The following is a 19,221-nucleotide window of genomic DNA, read 5'->3' on the forward strand; positions in this document are numbered from 1 at the left end:
GTTGTAATAATGTAGTCTCAAAGGTGCTACAAGTTCTCCCTCAGAGGAGTGCTCTTGCAGCTTCCTTTGAGACTTAACTGAATATTGCCAACTTTCTCTCTTTCAGTGAGCCTCAATAAGGTGCTATAAGGCCCCTCTCTACTCCTGGGTCTACAGACCCATAATACCACCACACCCTCAGAGAGGAGTGGAAAGAAGGAGGGAGGGAGGGAGGCTAAAATGGCGGCGGTGTCGACGTCATGGGAGTCACGTGACCCTGAGGCGGTCTGGGCTTGAGGCATCCTCTCTCTCTCTCTCTGGGCTCTGTGTCTGCATTCCTGCTTCCCTTGTTCCCTCAGGGGAGCCATGCCAGGGCCATGCTCTCTGCTTATGGTGCTCCTCGCCTCCCTGGGAGCCAGGGCTCTGTCCATGGGTGAGTCCCCCCTGCGTTTGGGTGTGTTTGGGTGGATTACCCGCCTCTTTCTTCGCCTGGGCTTTGGGACCGTTATTCCTGGGATGCAAAACAAGGGCACCGCCCTCCCTTCCCAGAGTGGCATTGCTGCTTTTTTGAGTGCGGGACCAGGGTTCGAGTCCCACCATTGGGTGGCCTTAGGCAAAAAGTCACACTCTCTCAGCCTCAGGGGGAGGCAGTGGAAACTAAAGCCTCCTCTGGACGAATCTGGCCAAGAAAACCTCAATGAGAGAGGGTCGCCATAAGTCGGGAACGACTTCAAGACACACAACACACACACACAAAGAAGAGTGTGTGTGTGTGTGTGTGTGTGTGTATATATATATATATATATATAATGGTATAAATGAAGGTATAAATGAAAATACTTGATAGTGAAAACTTGTTTGCCTCGTCATTTGCTGTGTTTGCCTTCCTCCTTAAGGTTGCCTGCCTTTTTGTGTTGGATGCCAAAACTGGATTTCTAAATGCTTAGCTGATATAGTTTCATTTTATAAAGGAAGGTAACTGGGGTTTTTTAAACTTACTTAAAAAAATAAATTAAATTATTAAATTAATAATTAAAATCAAATAAATTAAATAACAATTAAAATTATTTAAATAAATCAAATAACAATTAAATAATAATAATAAATAATAAATGAAAATTATTTAAATAATTATTTAAATAAATAATAATTTATTGTTTAATAATTTTAATTATTTAATTAATTTTAATTATTATTTAATTAATTTAAATTAATTAAATAAATAATAATTAAAAATTAAGGTACTCAAATTAAACTATTAAATTAAAATTAAATTATATTATTAAATTAAACATATTTTTAAATGCTGTACTTATGTATTTTAATATTTTGTATTGTTTTTAAATTGTATTGTTTTGTACTTGTTCACTACCTTGGATGATGATGATAATAATAATAATAATGTAATAATAATATACATTAAATACTTAATAGTGAAAACTGTTTGCCCCTTCATTTGCTGTGTTCTCATTCCCCTCCTTAAATGTTGCCTACATGCCTAAACTGAGTTTCTGAATGCTCTACTGAAGTTTTAAGGTGCTAAAGGCAATGGCAAAACGTCCTCTGAAATAATCTTGCCAAGAAAACTTCCATGATCAGGTCGCCTCAGTGTCTCCATAAGTCAAAAGGCACACAACAACAACAATGCTAGGAACTCAGGCACTGGAGGAAACGTCCTGGGGGAAAGAATTTTTATTTGGGATGCTTGTTGTTGTGTGCTTTACAAGTCATTTCTAGCTTCTCACCGCCCTAAGGTGAATCTGTCATGGTTTTCTTGGCAAGATTTCTTCAGAGATTTGCCATTGCCATCTTCTGAGGCTGAGAGAGTGTGACTTGCCCAAGTTCACCCAGTGGATTTCCATGGTCAAGCCGGGATTCGAACCTGGACTTCAGAGTCATAGTCCAAAGCTCAGACCACTGCACCACCCTGTCCCCTTCTTTTGGGTCATAGATTTCACTGCTATAGGGTGGCCATTGGTTAAGTCGGTGTACTCAAAAGTGGTGGTTCATAAGCCATCAGCTTTCAGTCCCAGACACATTTCCAGAAAAGAAAAAATTGTAGGCAGTGGACACACATCTGGGGCGGGTACTTGGCACATTTTGGTGGTGGTGGAATAATTGCTGGTGCCCCGCATAAGCCCATTTGGGAAGGACTGGGTTAAGATAGAGTCCTGGGAAGAAGTAAAGCAGTGTGAAAGGAAAGGTTGCAAAGCTTCATGTTTCTATTGTCATAGCAAACAAAGCTAAAGGTATACTCAGCACATAATGCTGAAACATGAAAAAGGGCTTCCCAAAAAGAGATCAGCATTTCTTGGCACTCCGTATTTGAGTGCAAACGGCTTCCAGGAATTGGGCTGTTCTGTTATTCAGCATGTAATAGTTGCCTTCAGGGACAAAAATTTGGATGATGGGAAAGGGCAGCAAATAGTTATTTCAGTTTTTATACATACAGTTGGCCCTTCTTATACATGGATTTTTTATACACTGATTCCAGCATCCATGGTTTGAAAATGTTAAAAAAAAGTGTAACTTTCAAATATCATACCTTGATTTTCCATTTTTTATAAGGGACACCATTTTGTTATGTCATTATATTTAATGGGACTTGAGCATACACGGATTTTGTTATCTACAGGAGATATTGGAACCAAACTCCAGCGTATAACAAGGGTCCACTGTACATACATATATATGTGTGTGTGTGTACATATATCCTTATTAATTAAACACTGGTAAAACTATTTGCTTCGTGTGCCAAAATTATTTGGTTAGTGTAGTGCACTCACTATGCAGCTTGATTTGAGGGGATGTTGTGGTTTGAGTGTCGGACCAGGGTTTGAATCCCCACTCTGACATTGATCCAAAATACACTCCAGAAATAATCCAGTCTGAGACAACTTTAACTGCCCTGGTCATAGCTAGGGAAACTACAAAACTGTAGTTTTGTGAGACATTTAGGCTTCTCTGTCAGAGAGCTCAGATGCTACAATTAACTACTATTCCCAGGATTCTCTAGCATTGAGCCAGGGCAGTTAAAACAGTCTCAAACTGTATGATTTCTGCAGTGTATTTTGGACCATTGAAACTCACTGGGAAGCCTTAGACAAATCACACTCTCTCAGCTTCAGAGGATGGCATAACAATTATCTTGTAAATAAATCTTGTCAAGACAATCCTAGGATAGAGTGCCATAAGTCAAAGTCAACTTGAAGGCACATAACAACAACAAGCCTTAGCTGCTATTCATCAGGCAGCAAAATATCTTGGGCTTGCCATGGCTCTTATTTCTGCCCTGCCGCCATCATGTGGTTTTATTGATGTTAGCTTTCAGGATGTGTCAGTGTGGTGTGGTGGGGGAAGAAGTGTAAGTTAGGAAATCAGTTCATAGAGATATTTATTTGCACAGGCTTTAATGGAGAAAATTGGATGCTTCAAATAAGTTGGGAAGCCATAGGATGATTCTAAGCATACTCTTAACTGGTACTTTTTCTTTGCTGTAATTATTTATTTCTATCACAAACACAACATGTGATGGCTTATAAGTGGGGGAAAGGCATCAATAATTCATTCTATAATTACTTTATTATTTATTCAATATTGCTTAATTCATATCCCATATTTCATTCAGCGTGAATTAGTTCAGAGCGGGGTTTGCCTACCACTATGGAGACCAGGGTTCAAATCCCCACTCGGCCATGGAAACCCACTGGATGTCTTTGGGCAAGTCATACTCTCAGGCTCAGAGATAGGAAAATGCAAACCCCGCTCTGAACAAAGCATGCCAAGAAAATCCTATAAGAGGACATAAGTAGGAAACAACAACAATTTCATTTAGTTAGCTCAATGTGTAGCTCCTTTCTTCAACATTTTATCCTCTCAAAAACCTTTTGAGGTACCTGAGGCTTAAAAGATACTGGCTGTCCCTAAAGACACCTCCATGAGTTTTCATGAAGTGTAAGGACTAAAATTTGGATCTCCCAAATTCCAGTCTGGCGCTATTCTGCACTGGCTCTCATAGGTTTGGCACCATGACTTACATGAGAAATTATCCCCTGCACTCTTATATGACAAAGCATTTAGAACTCTGTCTTTTAAGGGAGATGCCAACCATTTTTCTTGCTGCCTTTTCTCTGTAGAAATCCCTCCAAAAATAGGTGTGGTGTGTTACTTTTCTCTCCCGGTCAAGCATTCACATGGGCTCTAGCTTATTTGCTATTTGCTTTCTCCTGTATTTTTTGTGGCAGCACCCCAGTTAAGGATTTTTTTTCCTAAGAAAGTTTTATTGCTTTTAAAAATTATTTTCAGTTGTATTTTTAAAAGTATAACTACAAAGAAAGACAGTAGAGTAAAGAGGAAGAAAAATGAAAAAAAGAAATATATAGGAATACATGGGCTATGAGTGTGAACTGGGCAGATACAGTTCACCCACCCCAACCACAGGCTTGCCATCTGCAGATTTGAGCATCGGTGGATGACAAACCCCATTGACCCTAATAGTGGCACATGCACGCGGCCATTCAAAACCATAGGGCTTGAGGTCCCGTGGATCTTGGCATCCATGGGGGGTGGGTCTGGAACAGAACCCCCTAGATACTAACGGCCGACTGTACATTGATATAAGCAGATCATATGTCCAAAAACACATTTTCTTGAAGTTGGCATCTCATTTATTTATTTATTTACAGTATTTATGCCCTGCTCATCAGCCCTAAAGGCTCTCAGAGCAGCTTACAGATAGTTTTTCTCCCTCCTTAATAGTCATCTTTTGGCCTGTGAGGGAGAGAATAGGCTGGCCCAGCTCCATTGGGGCTAGCCTGAAGAAAGAGCCTCCTCCCCCCTCCTTAACAGTCATCTTTCGGCCTGTGAGGGAGAGAATAGGCTGACCCAACTCCATTGGGGCTAGCCTGAAGAAAGAGCCTCCTTAACAGTCATCTTTCGGCCTGCGAGGGAGAGAATAGGCTGGCCGAGCTCCATCGGGGCTAGCCTAAAGAAGAAGAGCCCTCCCTCCGGTCCATCTGCCTTGGTCCAGGTCTCAGAGGGAGAGACGAATGCTGGACCTGATCCCCTCCCCCCCACCATTCCCTTCTCTTTTTGTGTCGTGTCTTTTAGATTGTAAGCCTGAGGGCAGGGAACCGTCTGTTATCCCCTCTGTTGTAAACCGCCTGGATTCCCAGTGATTGGGCGGTATATAAATAAATCCTATTATTATTATTATTATTATTATTATTATTATTCAGACGGTTTCCTGACCTCAGGCTTACAATCTAGTAAAAAGACATGACACAAAAGGAGAAGGGAATGGTGGTGGGGAAGAGGATCAAGTCCAGTTGTTCTTCTCTCCCTCTGAGAACTGGACCATGGCAGATGGACTGGAGTGAGGGCTCTTCTTCATGCTAATCTGAAGAATCTTCTTCTTCAGACTAATCCTCCCAGGCTGGATGATGACAAATGTCCTCTCTAAAATACATATTTATGAGTAGGTAAAGCAGGAAGTTCTTCTAACTATTTAACAATAGATGATGAATATTTATTTTCTAATCCTGTACAGTACTATAAAGCTTTAGCAACAATAAGAGCATGCAGGATCCAGTCATGATGACCATCAGTTAAATGGGGCGGAGAGCAGTCAAGGGAGCAGCCATTGCAACATTAACAGGTGGGGAGACAGGCAATCATCAAGAGAGAGCGGAGAGCCATAGAATTGGTTGCCCCTAAACTGTCTTCCATTTCATGTTGTTTTAATAGCCTTTGCAACAACCCCTCTCCCCAGCTGAAAATGCTACTGCTTAGTACCAGGTCAATCAGTTGCGGGGGTGGGGGGGACATCCTTGATCCAGGACTGGCTCTTGAATTAACATGCTGGCCTGTCTTGTGTCACAGAGACCTGGCTGGATGAAGGTGTGGGTGGGCAATATTTCCAACTCTTCCACATGGAGGAGCAGAAAAGCTAAGGGGGTAGGGAGGCAGAGTTGCTGTGGTCTATCAAGAGTCCATTTCCCACTCCAAGTGCCCCATTCCACAGTCTGCTGGGTTTAAAAGTGGTCAGCATCCTGGCCCTGAACTTCAGGGCTTAGTTCTATCCCCCATGCTGTTTAATATTTACATGAAATAGCTGGAAGAAGTCAAGTGGAGCTTTGTGATCCAGTGTCATGAGTATGCTGGTGACACCCAACTCTTATCTCTCCTTTCCATATGATCCATAGGAAACAGCTTCTATATGAAACCATTGGCTGCTGTCAGTATTGGACTGGATGAGGGTGAACAAATTGAAACTTAATCCAGAGATGCTCTGCATTAAGGCAGATCAGGGTATAGGGATACAGCCTGTATTGGATAGTTACCTTCCTCTTGAAATCTCAGGTTCACATTGGGTGTATTCCTGAACTTAGATCTGAGCCTGTGTGTCCTAGGTTTGGCTGTGGCTAGGAGTGTATTTGCACAATTAAAAGTTAGTGCACCAGTTGCATCAATTACTTGAGAAGTCAGATCTGGGCATGGTAACATATGCCTTGATCTATGTGGAACTGTTCTGGAAACCGTTTGGAAACTTCAGAGGGTTCAAAATGTTGCAGCCAGGCTGTTGACCAGGATAGGTTACAGGAATCATGTGACCCCCATGTTGAAACTGGCTACCACTCCGTTTTTGTTTGTTTGTTTGTTTTGCTGAATTCAAAGTGTTGGTTTTGTTTTTTAAAGCCTTACATGGCTTGAGTCTAAATTAGCTTAAAGATTGTATCTCCCTGTACAAGCCAACTCGAGTTTTTAGATCTTCAGCAGAAGGCTTTATCTCACCTTTGCAGGCTTGTTTGGTGAGGAATCCAGAGAGAGCATTCTCAGTGGCTGTTCCAAGGCTGTGGAAATCCCTTCCACAGGAGGTCTCGTTGGTCCATTATTATTATTATTATTATTATTATTATTATTATTGCGCTGTAGGGTTACACAGCACTGGACAAATGATCAATTAAAATAAAATAAAATAAAATAAAGACCTGACAGTGGTGTACACTCTACAAAGAACAATGGAGATTAATATGTATATTAAATTAGAAGCAATAAAATAAACAACACAGGTTAAAACAGCATAGTCTAACAGTCATGTAAGGCCTGCGAACGCTTCCCTAAACAGTTTCTTTCACTGGCAGGTGATAACCTTTTTTATCCAAGCAGGCCTTCGAAATGTAATTATACAACATTAATGTATGTGTAAAGTGGTATGCTGTATTTCTAAAAATGTTTTTTTGTTCTGTTTTAATTTGTTGTTTTAACTTTTAGATTGTACGTTACAGACAAGCTTTTTATATATTCTGGATTTTACTTGGTTTTATACAGCACCGTGTACATTTACGGCGCTTTATAAATAAAGCTAATAATAATAATAATAATAATAATAATAATAATAATAATAATAATTCTGTTGTTAACTGCCCTCGAGTGGACATCAGCTCATGGTGACCCTGTGAATGAGACATTTCCAAGCACCTCAACCTCCCTGCTAAGATCCTGTAGGCTCAGGCCCATGTCTTCCTTGATCAAGTCTAACCATCTGGCTCTTCCGCTCTTTCTGCTGTCTTCCACCTTTCCTAGTATCATTCTCTTTTCTAATGATTAACTTTTCCTCATGGTGCGGCTAAAATATGACAGCCTCAATATAGTCATCTTGGCTTCCAGTGAGATTTCTAGCTTGATCTGTTCTAGAACCCATTTGCTTGTCTTCTTGGCCATCCACAGTATCCTCAGCACTCTTCTCCAGTTCCCCATCTCAAATGAGTTTATTTGCTTCCTATTAGTTTTTTTACTGTCCAGCTTTTGCATCTTTACAACATGATGGGAAAGTACAATGGTTTGCAGTACAGTATCCTCACTTTAGTGTTCACAGTTATGTCTTTACACTTTCATAGCTGCCCTTCTCAAACCTTCTAATTTCTGGATTGCAGTATCTGTTCTGATCAGTATCAAAAGAAGATTTGGGAAACTATAGGTCAGTCAGACTATGACATCCTGTATTTTATGTCTGCTTCCTGTTGTTCATGAATCAAGCATAAAAGAACTACTTGTTGCATGCAAATGTATACAGTATTGACATCTTTCTCTGTTTACGCTTCGCATTTTGTTGCATCCTGTGTTTTATCTAGGGTGGTCTAACTGCTTAATTATTGTTTACAATTCTTTTGGCTAAGCAAACAATTTGCATCTAATTTTTCTTATCTGGTTCTTCTGTGTGGGATTTTTCATTATTCTTGCCATTTTGCTGAATTTAACTCCACTTGTCCCAAAATTGGTCTTCTCCCTCAACCAGTTGGCAGTTGCCTTCTTTATTTCACTTCCCATGAAGCATGTGAGTACATTCATATGTACGGTATACATACACACATATAATGTGGGATAAGATAACCGAAACGTCAAGCAGCTACCCTCTTTTATTTTTATAGGAAATAAGACATATTCATTCTTATACACAAAGATTTGTTCCTGTACTGTGGTTCGATTTGGGACGAAACCTCATCTGGTCCAATGGGAGGTTTGTCAGGGAAAGAGAAATTTGCAGAGGTTGCACCATTCCATTTCCAGCTGTGACACGCCTCCCCACAATTGCCAACTTGGCATGGCATATCTAGGGGTAGCAATGTAGCAAAGTACAATAGCATCCAAAATCCACAAAACAACCTTTATTTGCCAACCAAAATGCACAAAATATATGTTACAAGTATTTGAAGCTCCTCCGGCTTTTTCATCAGGCAAAGGTGTTAAAAATCATACAGGAGGGGAAAAAATTAGGACAATGCTACTCACAAGCCTGCATTTTGAAGATGTTGCTGTTTTCAGTTCAGGTGTTGCTGGATTCATGCCAGCTGGTCCCTCCTCCTTCTGGTCATGTGAATACTTCCATTAGCAAGACAAAACAAAATGCTTCTTTTGAAATCCAAGTTGCCTTAGTCCTTTGTAAAGCTCCTTTGTTAGGCTGATTACATTGGATTTCTAAGGAAATCCTCCACATTTTTGCATTAGGAAACATTTTTTAGATATGGCAGTTTTGTTGTTAACTGCCTTTGTGTCAGTCTCAACCCATGGCAATCCTATGGATGAGACATCTGCAAGTTCCCCTATCCTCTGCTGCTCTGCCTAGCTCAGGGGTCGGCAACCTACGGCCCGTGGGCCGAATCCAGCCCGGTGAGGCCTTGGGACCGGTCCTGCTGCCGATTGCTGCCCTCGCCGCAGCTTCCGTGCCGCTCTGGGTGCCATTTTGAGTTCGGGCCCCCAGTTGTCTGAGGGACAGCAACCCGGCCCCCGGTTCAAAAAGGTTGCCTACCCCAGGCCTAGCTCCTGCAAACTCATGTTTGTGGTCTCTTTAATAAAGTCCATCCATCTAGCATGTGGCCTTGCTCTTTTTCCACTACCCTCCACCTTTCCGAACATTATTGTCTTGATTCATGCCTTCTCATGATATGTCCAAAGTAAGACAGTCTAAGTGTATTGTGAAGTCGAAGGCTTTCATGGCTGGGGGCATCCATAATTTTTTGTGGGTTTTTCGGGCCTTGTGGCCATGTTCTAGAAGAGTTTATTGGCTGGCATCTGCAGATAATGCTGGCATGGAAGTGAATGGTGTGTGTGTGTTTGTGTGTGTGTGTGTGTATGTATGCACACACACACACTGTGTGACTCTAGGTTGGGAAGAGTGATTTACATGTTAACCTGTGTATTTTTCTGTTGTTGCATGGAAAAGCCTCAGGGTGGGAGGATATGCAAGGAGTGGTTCGATTTGGTTTCTATTTTTGCCAGCAGACAATGGACCACTAATTAGGCAGACACAAATCCTCTTTGCATTTTTTGCAGCTGCTTTTTGCACTGCGGAAAGGCCAGATTGGGGACGCGGTGTGTGATTGCCGCGGACTCAGTTGGTGAAGAAGGAGATGGCTGCAGGCCTATGTCTCAAAGGTGCTACAAGATCTCTCTTATTGTGGCAGTGTCTGACCATCTGGTAAAGTTTGCACATGAAAATTTGGGGGGGTTATGGCCTTTAGGTTCAAGGAGAATTTGGACAGTAGCACGGTCACAAAAAGTTTTAAACTTCTAAAGCTTCACATTGAATACATATACTTGCTGGCATGTTTATTTATTTATTATGGTATTTATGACCTGCTCTTCAGCCCTAAAGGCTATTAGAGCGGCTTACAATTATTATTTTTAATTAGATGGTTCCCTACCCTCACAATCTAAAAAGACACAACACAAAAGGAAATGGAATGGTGGTGGGGAAGGGGATCAGGTCCAGCAGTTCTTCTCTCCTTCTGAGGCCTGGACCAAGGCAGATGCCATGGAGGGAGGGCTGTTCTTAAGGATAGACCCAATGGCACTGGCCTGTCTTTTCACTCCCTACCAGGCTGGATGGAGTCAGGTGCCATGGAGGGAGGGCTCTTCTTAAGGATAGACCCGATGGCATCTGTCTTTTCACTCCCATGTTTAAAAAAATGGACCAATACAGGGTAGTGGAGGGAAAAAGAGCTATATTTAATGAGCAATTTTAGCCTATCTTGCTGTTGAAAACATTTTCAAGATACAATAATAAAACAATATAAAACACATTTTATAATAAAAACCACCAGCCACTCTTGTCCCTGAAGGTCTGCATAAATATGTTAATTGCTTGTCAGAGCTCAGGGAAGGGAAGTTCCAGTTGTGTTGCTTTATTCTCATCTGAGGTCCTTTTGAGCCTAAAATACGTTCTGTTTTCTGCATTGGCTGATCCCACCCCCCCCCCCCAAAAAAAATTTGGGGCCATATCTGTGCTATTTGAAAAAGAGATGTGTAGCTATACTTGGCCATTTATTTTTTTTACTTAATAGGTTCCTTGTGTGATAAAGCAGATTAAACTTCCTGACAACCCTTGGTCTTGGAACTTGGAAAGTATATTTCAAGTGTAATAGCATCTGTGTTTTTGTTTTGTTTTTAATTTCTAGGATTAATATGTCTGAAGCAACCACACAATGTTACTGTCCATGTTGTTGACACAAACATTAGTCTGAAATGGGAATGGGATAATCCTTGCAATCTCAATGTAACCTTTTCAGTCCAGTACCAAGGGTAAGTTCCCAGTTAACTATGATTGTGAAATGTTGCTATAACTTTTGGTTCAATCCAGATCTTGTCTGTGTGTTGATATAGCAATAGCAATAGCAAGTACATTTCTGTGCCACTTATCAGTTCACTTAAGCAGTTTACTTACAATGTGTAAGTTAATTGCCCCCAGAGAACTGGGTACTCATTTTAGCAGCCTCAGAAGGATGCCAGGCTGAGTTGACCCTGGAGCCACTGGCTGGTATCAAATTCACAACCTTGAGACTGTGAGTGAGTGGCTGGTGTACTGGCATTTAACCACTGTGCCACCAGGGCTTCTTTTTCTATGTTTCACCAAAATATCAACAAAATTACTTTATTCATAGGATTATATTCCAGTCAAAATTAGACACATGCATGAAACATGTGGCATAAATTTCTCAGATTATACTAAACCTTTTAGGTATATTAAGACAGGATATAAACTGCCCCTTTCCCTGACGGATCGGGGCCTCAGCTACCACAGCGGCAGCCCCGGAGGCCCCGATCCGCCACTTTTCCAGGTCTCTGGGAAGTGGCAAAAGGCTGTTTGCCTGCGGCCTGGAAAGGGGTATCCTTGGGGGTTCATGCCCCAAGGACACCCCGACAGTGGTGGGGAGACAGAGAAAGGGCCGCTTGGCCCTTTTCTCTTCAGTATCGCTGGCACGGCCATGTAAAAGCCATGCCAACAATATGCAGCGCAAAAGGAGCTCCATTTTGGAGCTCTTTTCGGTGCCACTGAAAGGATGCCAGGACGTAACGGCTGCGCTGCGCCGTTTAGACACAACGCAGCCATTACGTCAAAATGGCAACGCCCGTGTGTACAGGGTGCCGCCATTTTGACGCCCCCATCACGTGCTAGGGATGAGGCTGGTATGGACGCTGCGTCCCCGGCCAACCCCTAGCACGTGTTGGGGGTGCCGCATACGCCAGTATGTACAGCACTTAAGATTTTGCCCTAGAAGAATCTTGAATAATTTACAAGTGCTAGAATTTGCTAATACTACAGGAAGTAGAAGTGCTTTTCATATAACAATTGCATGTAAAAGGGATGTATGATGGAATAGAATTGTGATTACGGGCTACTCCCATGGTCTTTGCATGTTTGCTAAAAGGCATATACAGTTCCCCTCTGTACACAGACTATATATCCAGACATAGAGTTGAGGATGATATACTCAATGGTCTTAGATTGTGAGGCAAGATTTCCCTCCTACCTTTAAGGTTAGCTGGTTTAAAAAAAACCATATGACTTTTAAAAAACATTCCTGGTTTTTAAAAATGATTATTCATTTATTTTTTTTAAGCTTGGCTATTATTATTACTTTCCAGCCGTTTTACTGAAACAACAATGGCTGTTTGAATTTAAACATTTCACAATGTTGCAGTTGTTCGTTGTTAGACCAGTATCCAGTGTCAGTTACTTCTTTTTAATCTCTTTATTTATAGTGCAAGAAATGCTATTCAGAAACAAATCCTTTAGTTAACATAAGTTCAACCAAAACAACTTGCTTTAAAAGAAGATTTTTACAAAGAACAATTATTATTTAATTTAGCAGCCTTTACATCTGAACTGCATTTTGCGCCTTAATTTTCTGATTTAGTCCTGTATTGGTGCAGTCCTACACACAGTAATGCAGTGGTTCTCAAACTGTGTGGCAAGAGTTTCTCAAGGGAGGTGCAAGGCTTGGAGACCTTGATCCCTCCTCCTCCCAAACTTTTTTTAATGTGTAAAATTTGCACATGTCCAGTTAAATACTGAATTTACTTAAATAATTATGTTCTAATTTAAACAATGTTATTTCTTTATAAATTATTAAAATATGAATATACATGAATGTGTGAATGAAAATATTCACACTAAATAAACAAAATATTTTATTTATATACTACATGGGGGACATGTAGATGTAAAGGGAGTTACAAGGATAAAAAGTTTGAGAACCACTCTATTAATGGGGGGAAAACTGGTTTAAACCAGCAAACCTTATTTAAACAAATAAAAACCAAAACAGTTTCCAACCCTGATAATTTTGCCGCACACCACAGATAGGCTTGTTACTGACTGCCAAAATAAAGCTGCTTCAGGTCTCTTTGGAGGTATGCTATTTAAATGATGCATGGGTCCTAAGAGTCTGGAAGCTGCACCAAAGCTGCACTCCTATGCTTAGGAATGGAGTGTGGCTTTGGCGTGACCTCCGGACTCTTAGGACCCATGCATCATTTAAATAGCATACCTCCAAAGAGACTCGAAGTAGCTTTATTTTGGCAGTCTGTAACAGGCCTATGTGAGCATATAAAGTGCCTGAATCATTCCTAATTTTGTTAATGATAGAGAAAAACATGAAAGGCAATAATCTCCTATACAAGCATGATGCTTATAGGAAAGATTAATTATCAAGACTCTGAAACCAAGACTTCCTCATTTTGCCCCCATTCCCTCCTGACCTCCCAATTTTTAAAAAATTAAATTACTCCTTAGATCTTTTAGAGAGTTTAGAGGGCAATTTCACCACGCTTTATCCCAAACCTATTTTAAGCTTGGGGAAGAGCTTTTTTTCAAAACTGTAAATGATTAGAAGTCTCTTCAAAGATCTGTTAAAACCCACCTCCTCTAGGGTTGTGGTTCTTATAAATTCCGATTGTCAACTCCCAGAAGTCCTGGCGAGCTTGGCTGGTGGTCAAAGGGTGTAGAAAGTGAAGACCAAAATATCTAGATCACCAAACATGGAAAACCAGGAGACTTTTAAAATATAAAATTGGGGGTGTATGAGTGGTTGTCCTTTACCCATTTCAGTTTTAGACCATTGTGGTTCTGGAGTAAAAGAGAATCTTCTTTTTCTTTTTAAATTATTTAGCTGAGCCAGACAGATGTGCTTTACAGGCGGAAATTGGCAGGTGACAATGCTTAAGTTTTCCCACACCAGCTTCCTCTATGAAAGTCAACTAGCACCTGCCACTTTCACCTTTATGCAATAAACAGGAAGAGCATCTGGGAGAGGGCCTTGCAAGGAAAGAGCGACTGGCAAGAAGAGGACTACGCGCCTATGTTCAACTGGCCACTTTGATTTTTTATGGTTTTCGTTCACTCCTCCAAGTACCAACCTGCCACTTTGCAGCTGTTGCCAGTTCAGCAGATAAACAGTGTAGTAACCATATTTGGCTACCAGGTTGTGCAGACCAAAGCTAAACTGAATTTTATTCAAAGATCAGCAGTGCTTATTGATTTACATTGTTAGTTCATGTGTTTATTTGCTTTCTTTCCCTAATCGCCAAACCTAGAAATCCAGAGGATGAAGAAAGGAGCCCTGAAAAGTGGTCAGTGATTTTGAAGTGTCAAAATATAACAATCATGGAATGTGATCTCTCTTCAACAATGCTACATTATCTTGATGAGTATATTGTGAATGTGAGAGCGGAAACCACAAAAGGTCACTCTCCCTGGGCAAATTTAACATTTTGTCCTTATAAAGAAGGTATAAATACATCTCTTGTTTACCTATATCAAATCAAAAAGCCAAAACCTTATGAAGAGTTATTTACAATATTTTTATAAACCAGAACTATGTTCTACAGTCATATTTGCATCTTTGATATTTGCGGATTTGATTATTCACGGATTTCATTAATATGTTCTTTCTAGGACTGTCTAGGTCAGGGGTAGGCAATCTTTTTGAGCCGGGGGCCGGGTTGCTGTCCCTCAGACAACTGGGGGGGAGCCAATAAATAAATAAATAAATAAATAATAAAAATTTAATTAAATAAATAAACCGGGACAAATGTAGGACAACATTTTCAAATGGTGGACACTTTTTTTTAAAAAGTGGAGGACATGCAAAAAAATTTGCTGGTTTTTTAAAAAATGTTAATATAAATGCATGTTTCTGAGGCATCTATAGACAATTGCCCCCCTTGCCCCTGCACGCGAGAGGCCAAAGGCCCCGGTGGCAATCGGCGGCAGGACCAGGCTGGGGCCGGTCCCAAGGCCTTGCCGGGCCGCAGATTGCCTACCCCTGGTCTAGGTCCTCCAGTGCAACTCTGTGGTCAACTTTAACTAAAAATTGCACTGAAAGACCATTTGTAGCTACTCCAGTGCCATTCTATGGTCAGTGTATGTTGGACATTGACCACAGAGTTGCACTGGAGGACCTAGAGATTCCTAGAGAGGTGTCTTTCAGGTAAAAAAAATGGTGTTTTTGTTATTTGCGGTTTTTCCATATTCACGGGGGTGTCGTTCCCCTAACCCTAGCGAATATGGAGGGACAACTGTATTTTGTTTTCACAACTAGATGTATATAGCATTACTGTATTGTTGGCATTCAGAATTCTGTAGTGCTCATATGTATTTTGTTGGGGGGATATTTCTCTCCTGCACTGTTTTCCTGGTCAAAATGCTCTCATGCTGCAAGTTGCTGTTGTTTCCCCCAGTTCAGGTAGGGAGAAGAGTGGTCCGTATTTTTGACTATCCAAATCTTGAAATGTTAGTGGAACAAGAATGAATATACAGTACAACCCCTGGATCCACAGGGCTTTTCACTTACCCATGTCAGAAAAAGTAGGTTCTCTCTGGCATTTTCTAGGTCCTATGCAATTCTATGCTTTGTTTCCAGCAGATGTTGACCATAGAGTTGCACTGGAAGACCTAGAAATGAACATCTTAGAGAGGTGTGCTCTCTAGGAATCTCTAAGCCCTCCACTGTGACTCTATGGTCAGCTTCCTCTGGAAGTCATTCATTTCCATGGTGAGTTGGGGAATATTCCTCATGGATATGGAGGTCATACTGCAATGCCAGCTTCTCCTTCTCCATAGTTTCCAACCAAGACCAGCCAGAAAAAAAAGACACAAAGAAGAGAAAGAACATCCAAAAAGGCAAAAGTTTCAAAAAGAAAATTAAACTCCAGATTCAAAGATCTGTCAGGCTATTTATAGCAAATAAAGTGGGGGAAGGAATGGGATGCAAAGTTTTTAACATCTATATACAAGAATGAAAAAGGGAAGGAGGAGAGGGAAAATAAACTTGATGAGACACTACTACAGCGCGCCCGTGCCATACGCGGGCGTGCCATACGCAGCCTTGAGCATACATGCTCAAGCCGCGGGGCGCGCGCAGGGCGGAGCGTCCCATTCAGTTGAATGGGCGCGTGCGCCCGTTGTGCCCTGCGCGCGCCCGTGCCGCCGCACACAAGCCCCATTGTTTCCAATGGGGATCGAGCATAGGCGGAATTCACCTTACGCGGAGGGATCCAGAACGGATCCCCCGCGTAAGGTGAGGATGGACTGTATCATAAATCATAGCCACTGCAGAAACACTCACACTGTGTCTGGAGGTATTTCAGATGCTACGGACCAAAGATGTACACTGAAAGACAAGAACAGAAATTGCAGAGGTTTTCAGTGGTTAGAGAAGAGCTCTTTGATACTTTTCAATTCTTTCCTTTCACAACCATTCAAGAGGTCTGGTGGCTTGAGTGCTACCAACCACTGTGTTGCCTAGTGAGTCCTGAACTCTCTCCTTTCACCCAGGGATTAAATTTCTCCTCTCACCAGATTTATAGTGTAAAACTGGTGATCTTTGGGGTCTCTAGGTCCTGGGCATCCCCTCACTGAGAGGTAAGTAGATAGATCTGCAAAATGCTCTCATAAAGCCCTCCCTTTGGGGGTTTAAAGTCAGAGCTCAGCTTTCACCCTTGTCTGTAGTCTCTGTCCCAGACTGTGGAATTCTGTTTAGCAGTAATATGAACTTGCTGTTTTACATGGTTTCAACACATTGGTATATTTACTCTCAAAACTGCCTTTCCAAGCTCTACTCAGGGCTAATAACAGCTGGAAGTGAATAGGAATGGGGATTAATGTACACTGTGTGATCTAATTCCATTCACGTCTACCTTTAATTTTGGGTTTCAGCCTTAATTTTCCTTTTGGGATTGGGTGGGTTTGAGGGTTGAGCAGGACAAATTAAGCATAACAGATGCATTTGGATATGGATTTGCAGTTGTTTGGATTATTTTTTTGGACATTTAGCCCCATTTTTTATTGGATTGTCAAGGGGTTTGGGGAACATCTCCTTCCACCTTTGTGAGACACTACAAATTAGACCTCTACCAGTTAGCTGAGTCTGCCTTTGGGATGAGGGTGCTTCAACAGGTTCCCCACATAGAGCACAGCATCCCCACTCTCCAGCAAAGGGGGCTTTTATAAATCCCAGTTGAAGGAGAATCTCACCTTCCCTGCTACGAAATGGGAACGTCGGTCTTGCCTGCTGTACGTCCATTTCCAGCAGCGAAGGGTTTGATCCTCCTGCCTTTATGACGTGCTGTGCTGAGAACCCTGGATGATGTGTGCTAGTCAGGGTCCACTTTGGCCTCTGGCCCCTGTTTTTCTTCTCTTTTGTTTTTTTGTTGTTTTTGTTGTTATTGTTTTTCCTTGTTCAACCTTGGTCCAGCTCTCTTCTGGCTGGCTAACAACTTACCTCTCCTGGGTTGCCCCTCCCACTTGAGGGACAGGAAGATCTTTTGTTTTTGCATTATTTCTTACTGCCTGTAGGATTATTTTGGATAATAATGGGAGGGGCAACCCAATCTAAGGAGGATTGAACCCTTCTCTGCTGGAAATGGATGTACAACAGGCAAGATTGACATTCTTTTCTTCCATGGCCAGGGTATACGTGGAAGGAAAGAGCTCACTTTCTCTTTCTTTCTCTTTAGTTTGCTTTCATCCCTTCTTTCCACCCCTTCTAGTCAAACCCACAAATAATCAAATCCACAAATGTTAAATCCATGAATGAGGAGGGCAAGCTGTAATTTTTTATCTGTTCTTTATTTATGTGCATGCTGTCTTATCAGCAGTGATCAACATCAGTAATATTCATTTTAATAATATTTATTCAATAATATTCAAATGAATATTCAATAATATTCATGTAGTGTCTTACATTCTGTTATTTTCATCTACAGCGAAGATTGGTCCCCCAGGTGTGTGGCTTGAGTCCATAAATGGAAATGAGAAAATTAACATTTTACATCCTGAAGCAAACCAATCAAGAAAAATGTGGGAGTCAGATAATTTAAGCTACACACTCACTATCTGGAAAAACTCATCCCATCCTGAGGTGCTGCATTTATTTCCATGTCTTATTTAAAATTTACTTTCTTTGTTGACATATGCCTTTAAGACATAGCTCCTGTATATCATGACATGGGTGCTAAGGAAATTAGAAACAGAAATGAGATTATGTTCTGTGGTAGCATTTCTAGGAATAATCTGGTTTAATTATGCAGTCTTGAATTTTACAAATAGCTTTGTAAAAACTTGGCAGCATAGAGATAAATTCTTTTCACAACTGTAGGTGTAACTATTTGAATAGGTGTGACTGTTTAAATGGCAATTAAATCATAAGTGATAGTCAAGTTATAAAGCACACTCCATTCCGATCAAGTTGAGAACATAATATCCATCCCGAAATGATCCCAGTTTTATTATTGTTCAGTTAATAAAACTTTGTATCAGCTTAGCAAGACTGTGTATAGCAAACACAAGTTAAATTGTATGCAATTGTTTTTCCACAGGAAAAAATTGAGCCTGTTTTTCCAGGACAATTTATTCATGGCCTTGAACCAGAGACTACTTATTGTCTGAAAGTGAATGCACATTTGATCGATAACATCGGTTTAAATAGTGCAGTTTACTGTAAACGAACCCCTAAAGGTATGTATTTGATATTCATTCATTTTAACATTTCCCTTCTGTTTGTACTTGGTGGTGTTACCAAGTTTGGTTTTATACAGATTTTGGGTGCCATGCAGTCTAAATCTATGACCCCTGACTGCCCCCATCTCTAGCCACCATTATCCTAAAAGTGAGCTGACCACATAGCCAGCAGTCTTGCTAGGCTTGGACCCAGGAAAAGGTAGAATTTAAACCTTTCAGCAAGCAGTTTTGGGAGTTGCCCTACTAGTTTTGCAGGCTGCCCAAAGAAGAGAGGACAATAGAGGTATTATTATTATTATTATTATTATTATTATTATTATTATTATTAACTTTTATTTATAAAGCGCTGTAAATTTACACAGCGCTGTACATACAATCTTTTAGTTAGATGGTTCCCTGCCCTCAGGCTTACAATCTAAGAAGACACGACACAAAAGGAGAGG

At 41.0% G+C, this 19,221-nt stretch overlaps 1 protein-coding gene across 2 annotated transcripts in view; it reads left to right on the forward strand.

Moving 5' to 3' along the window:
* The first annotated feature begins 251 nt into the window (after positions 1-251).
* The window catches only part of IFNAR1 (interferon alpha and beta receptor subunit 1), a 52,298-nt gene continuing 33,328 nt past the window's right edge, over positions 252-19,221 (forward strand). The window contains exons 1-6 of one of the 2 annotated variants that reach the window (XM_042457617.1): positions 310-412; positions 9,811-9,955; positions 10,935-11,058; positions 14,353-14,546; positions 18,025-18,179; positions 18,637-18,775. In XM_042457617.1, coding sequence (XP_042313551.1) covers positions 14,423-14,546; positions 18,025-18,179; positions 18,637-18,775 — 418 coding nt within the window. In that variant the 5' untranslated portion in view covers positions 310-412; positions 9,811-9,955; positions 10,935-11,058; positions 14,353-14,422. Of the gene's footprint in view, positions 413-9,810; positions 9,956-10,934; positions 11,059-14,352; positions 14,547-18,024; positions 18,180-18,636; positions 18,776-19,221 lie in introns of both variants that reach the window. The other variant, XM_042457616.1, reaches the window with a different exon arrangement.

This window comes from Sceloporus undulatus, chromosome 3, assembly GCF_019175285.1.
Source record: "Sceloporus undulatus isolate JIND9_A2432 ecotype Alabama chromosome 3, SceUnd_v1.1, whole genome shotgun sequence".
Lineage (NCBI taxonomy): Eukaryota > Metazoa > Chordata > Lepidosauria > Squamata > Phrynosomatidae > Sceloporus > Sceloporus undulatus.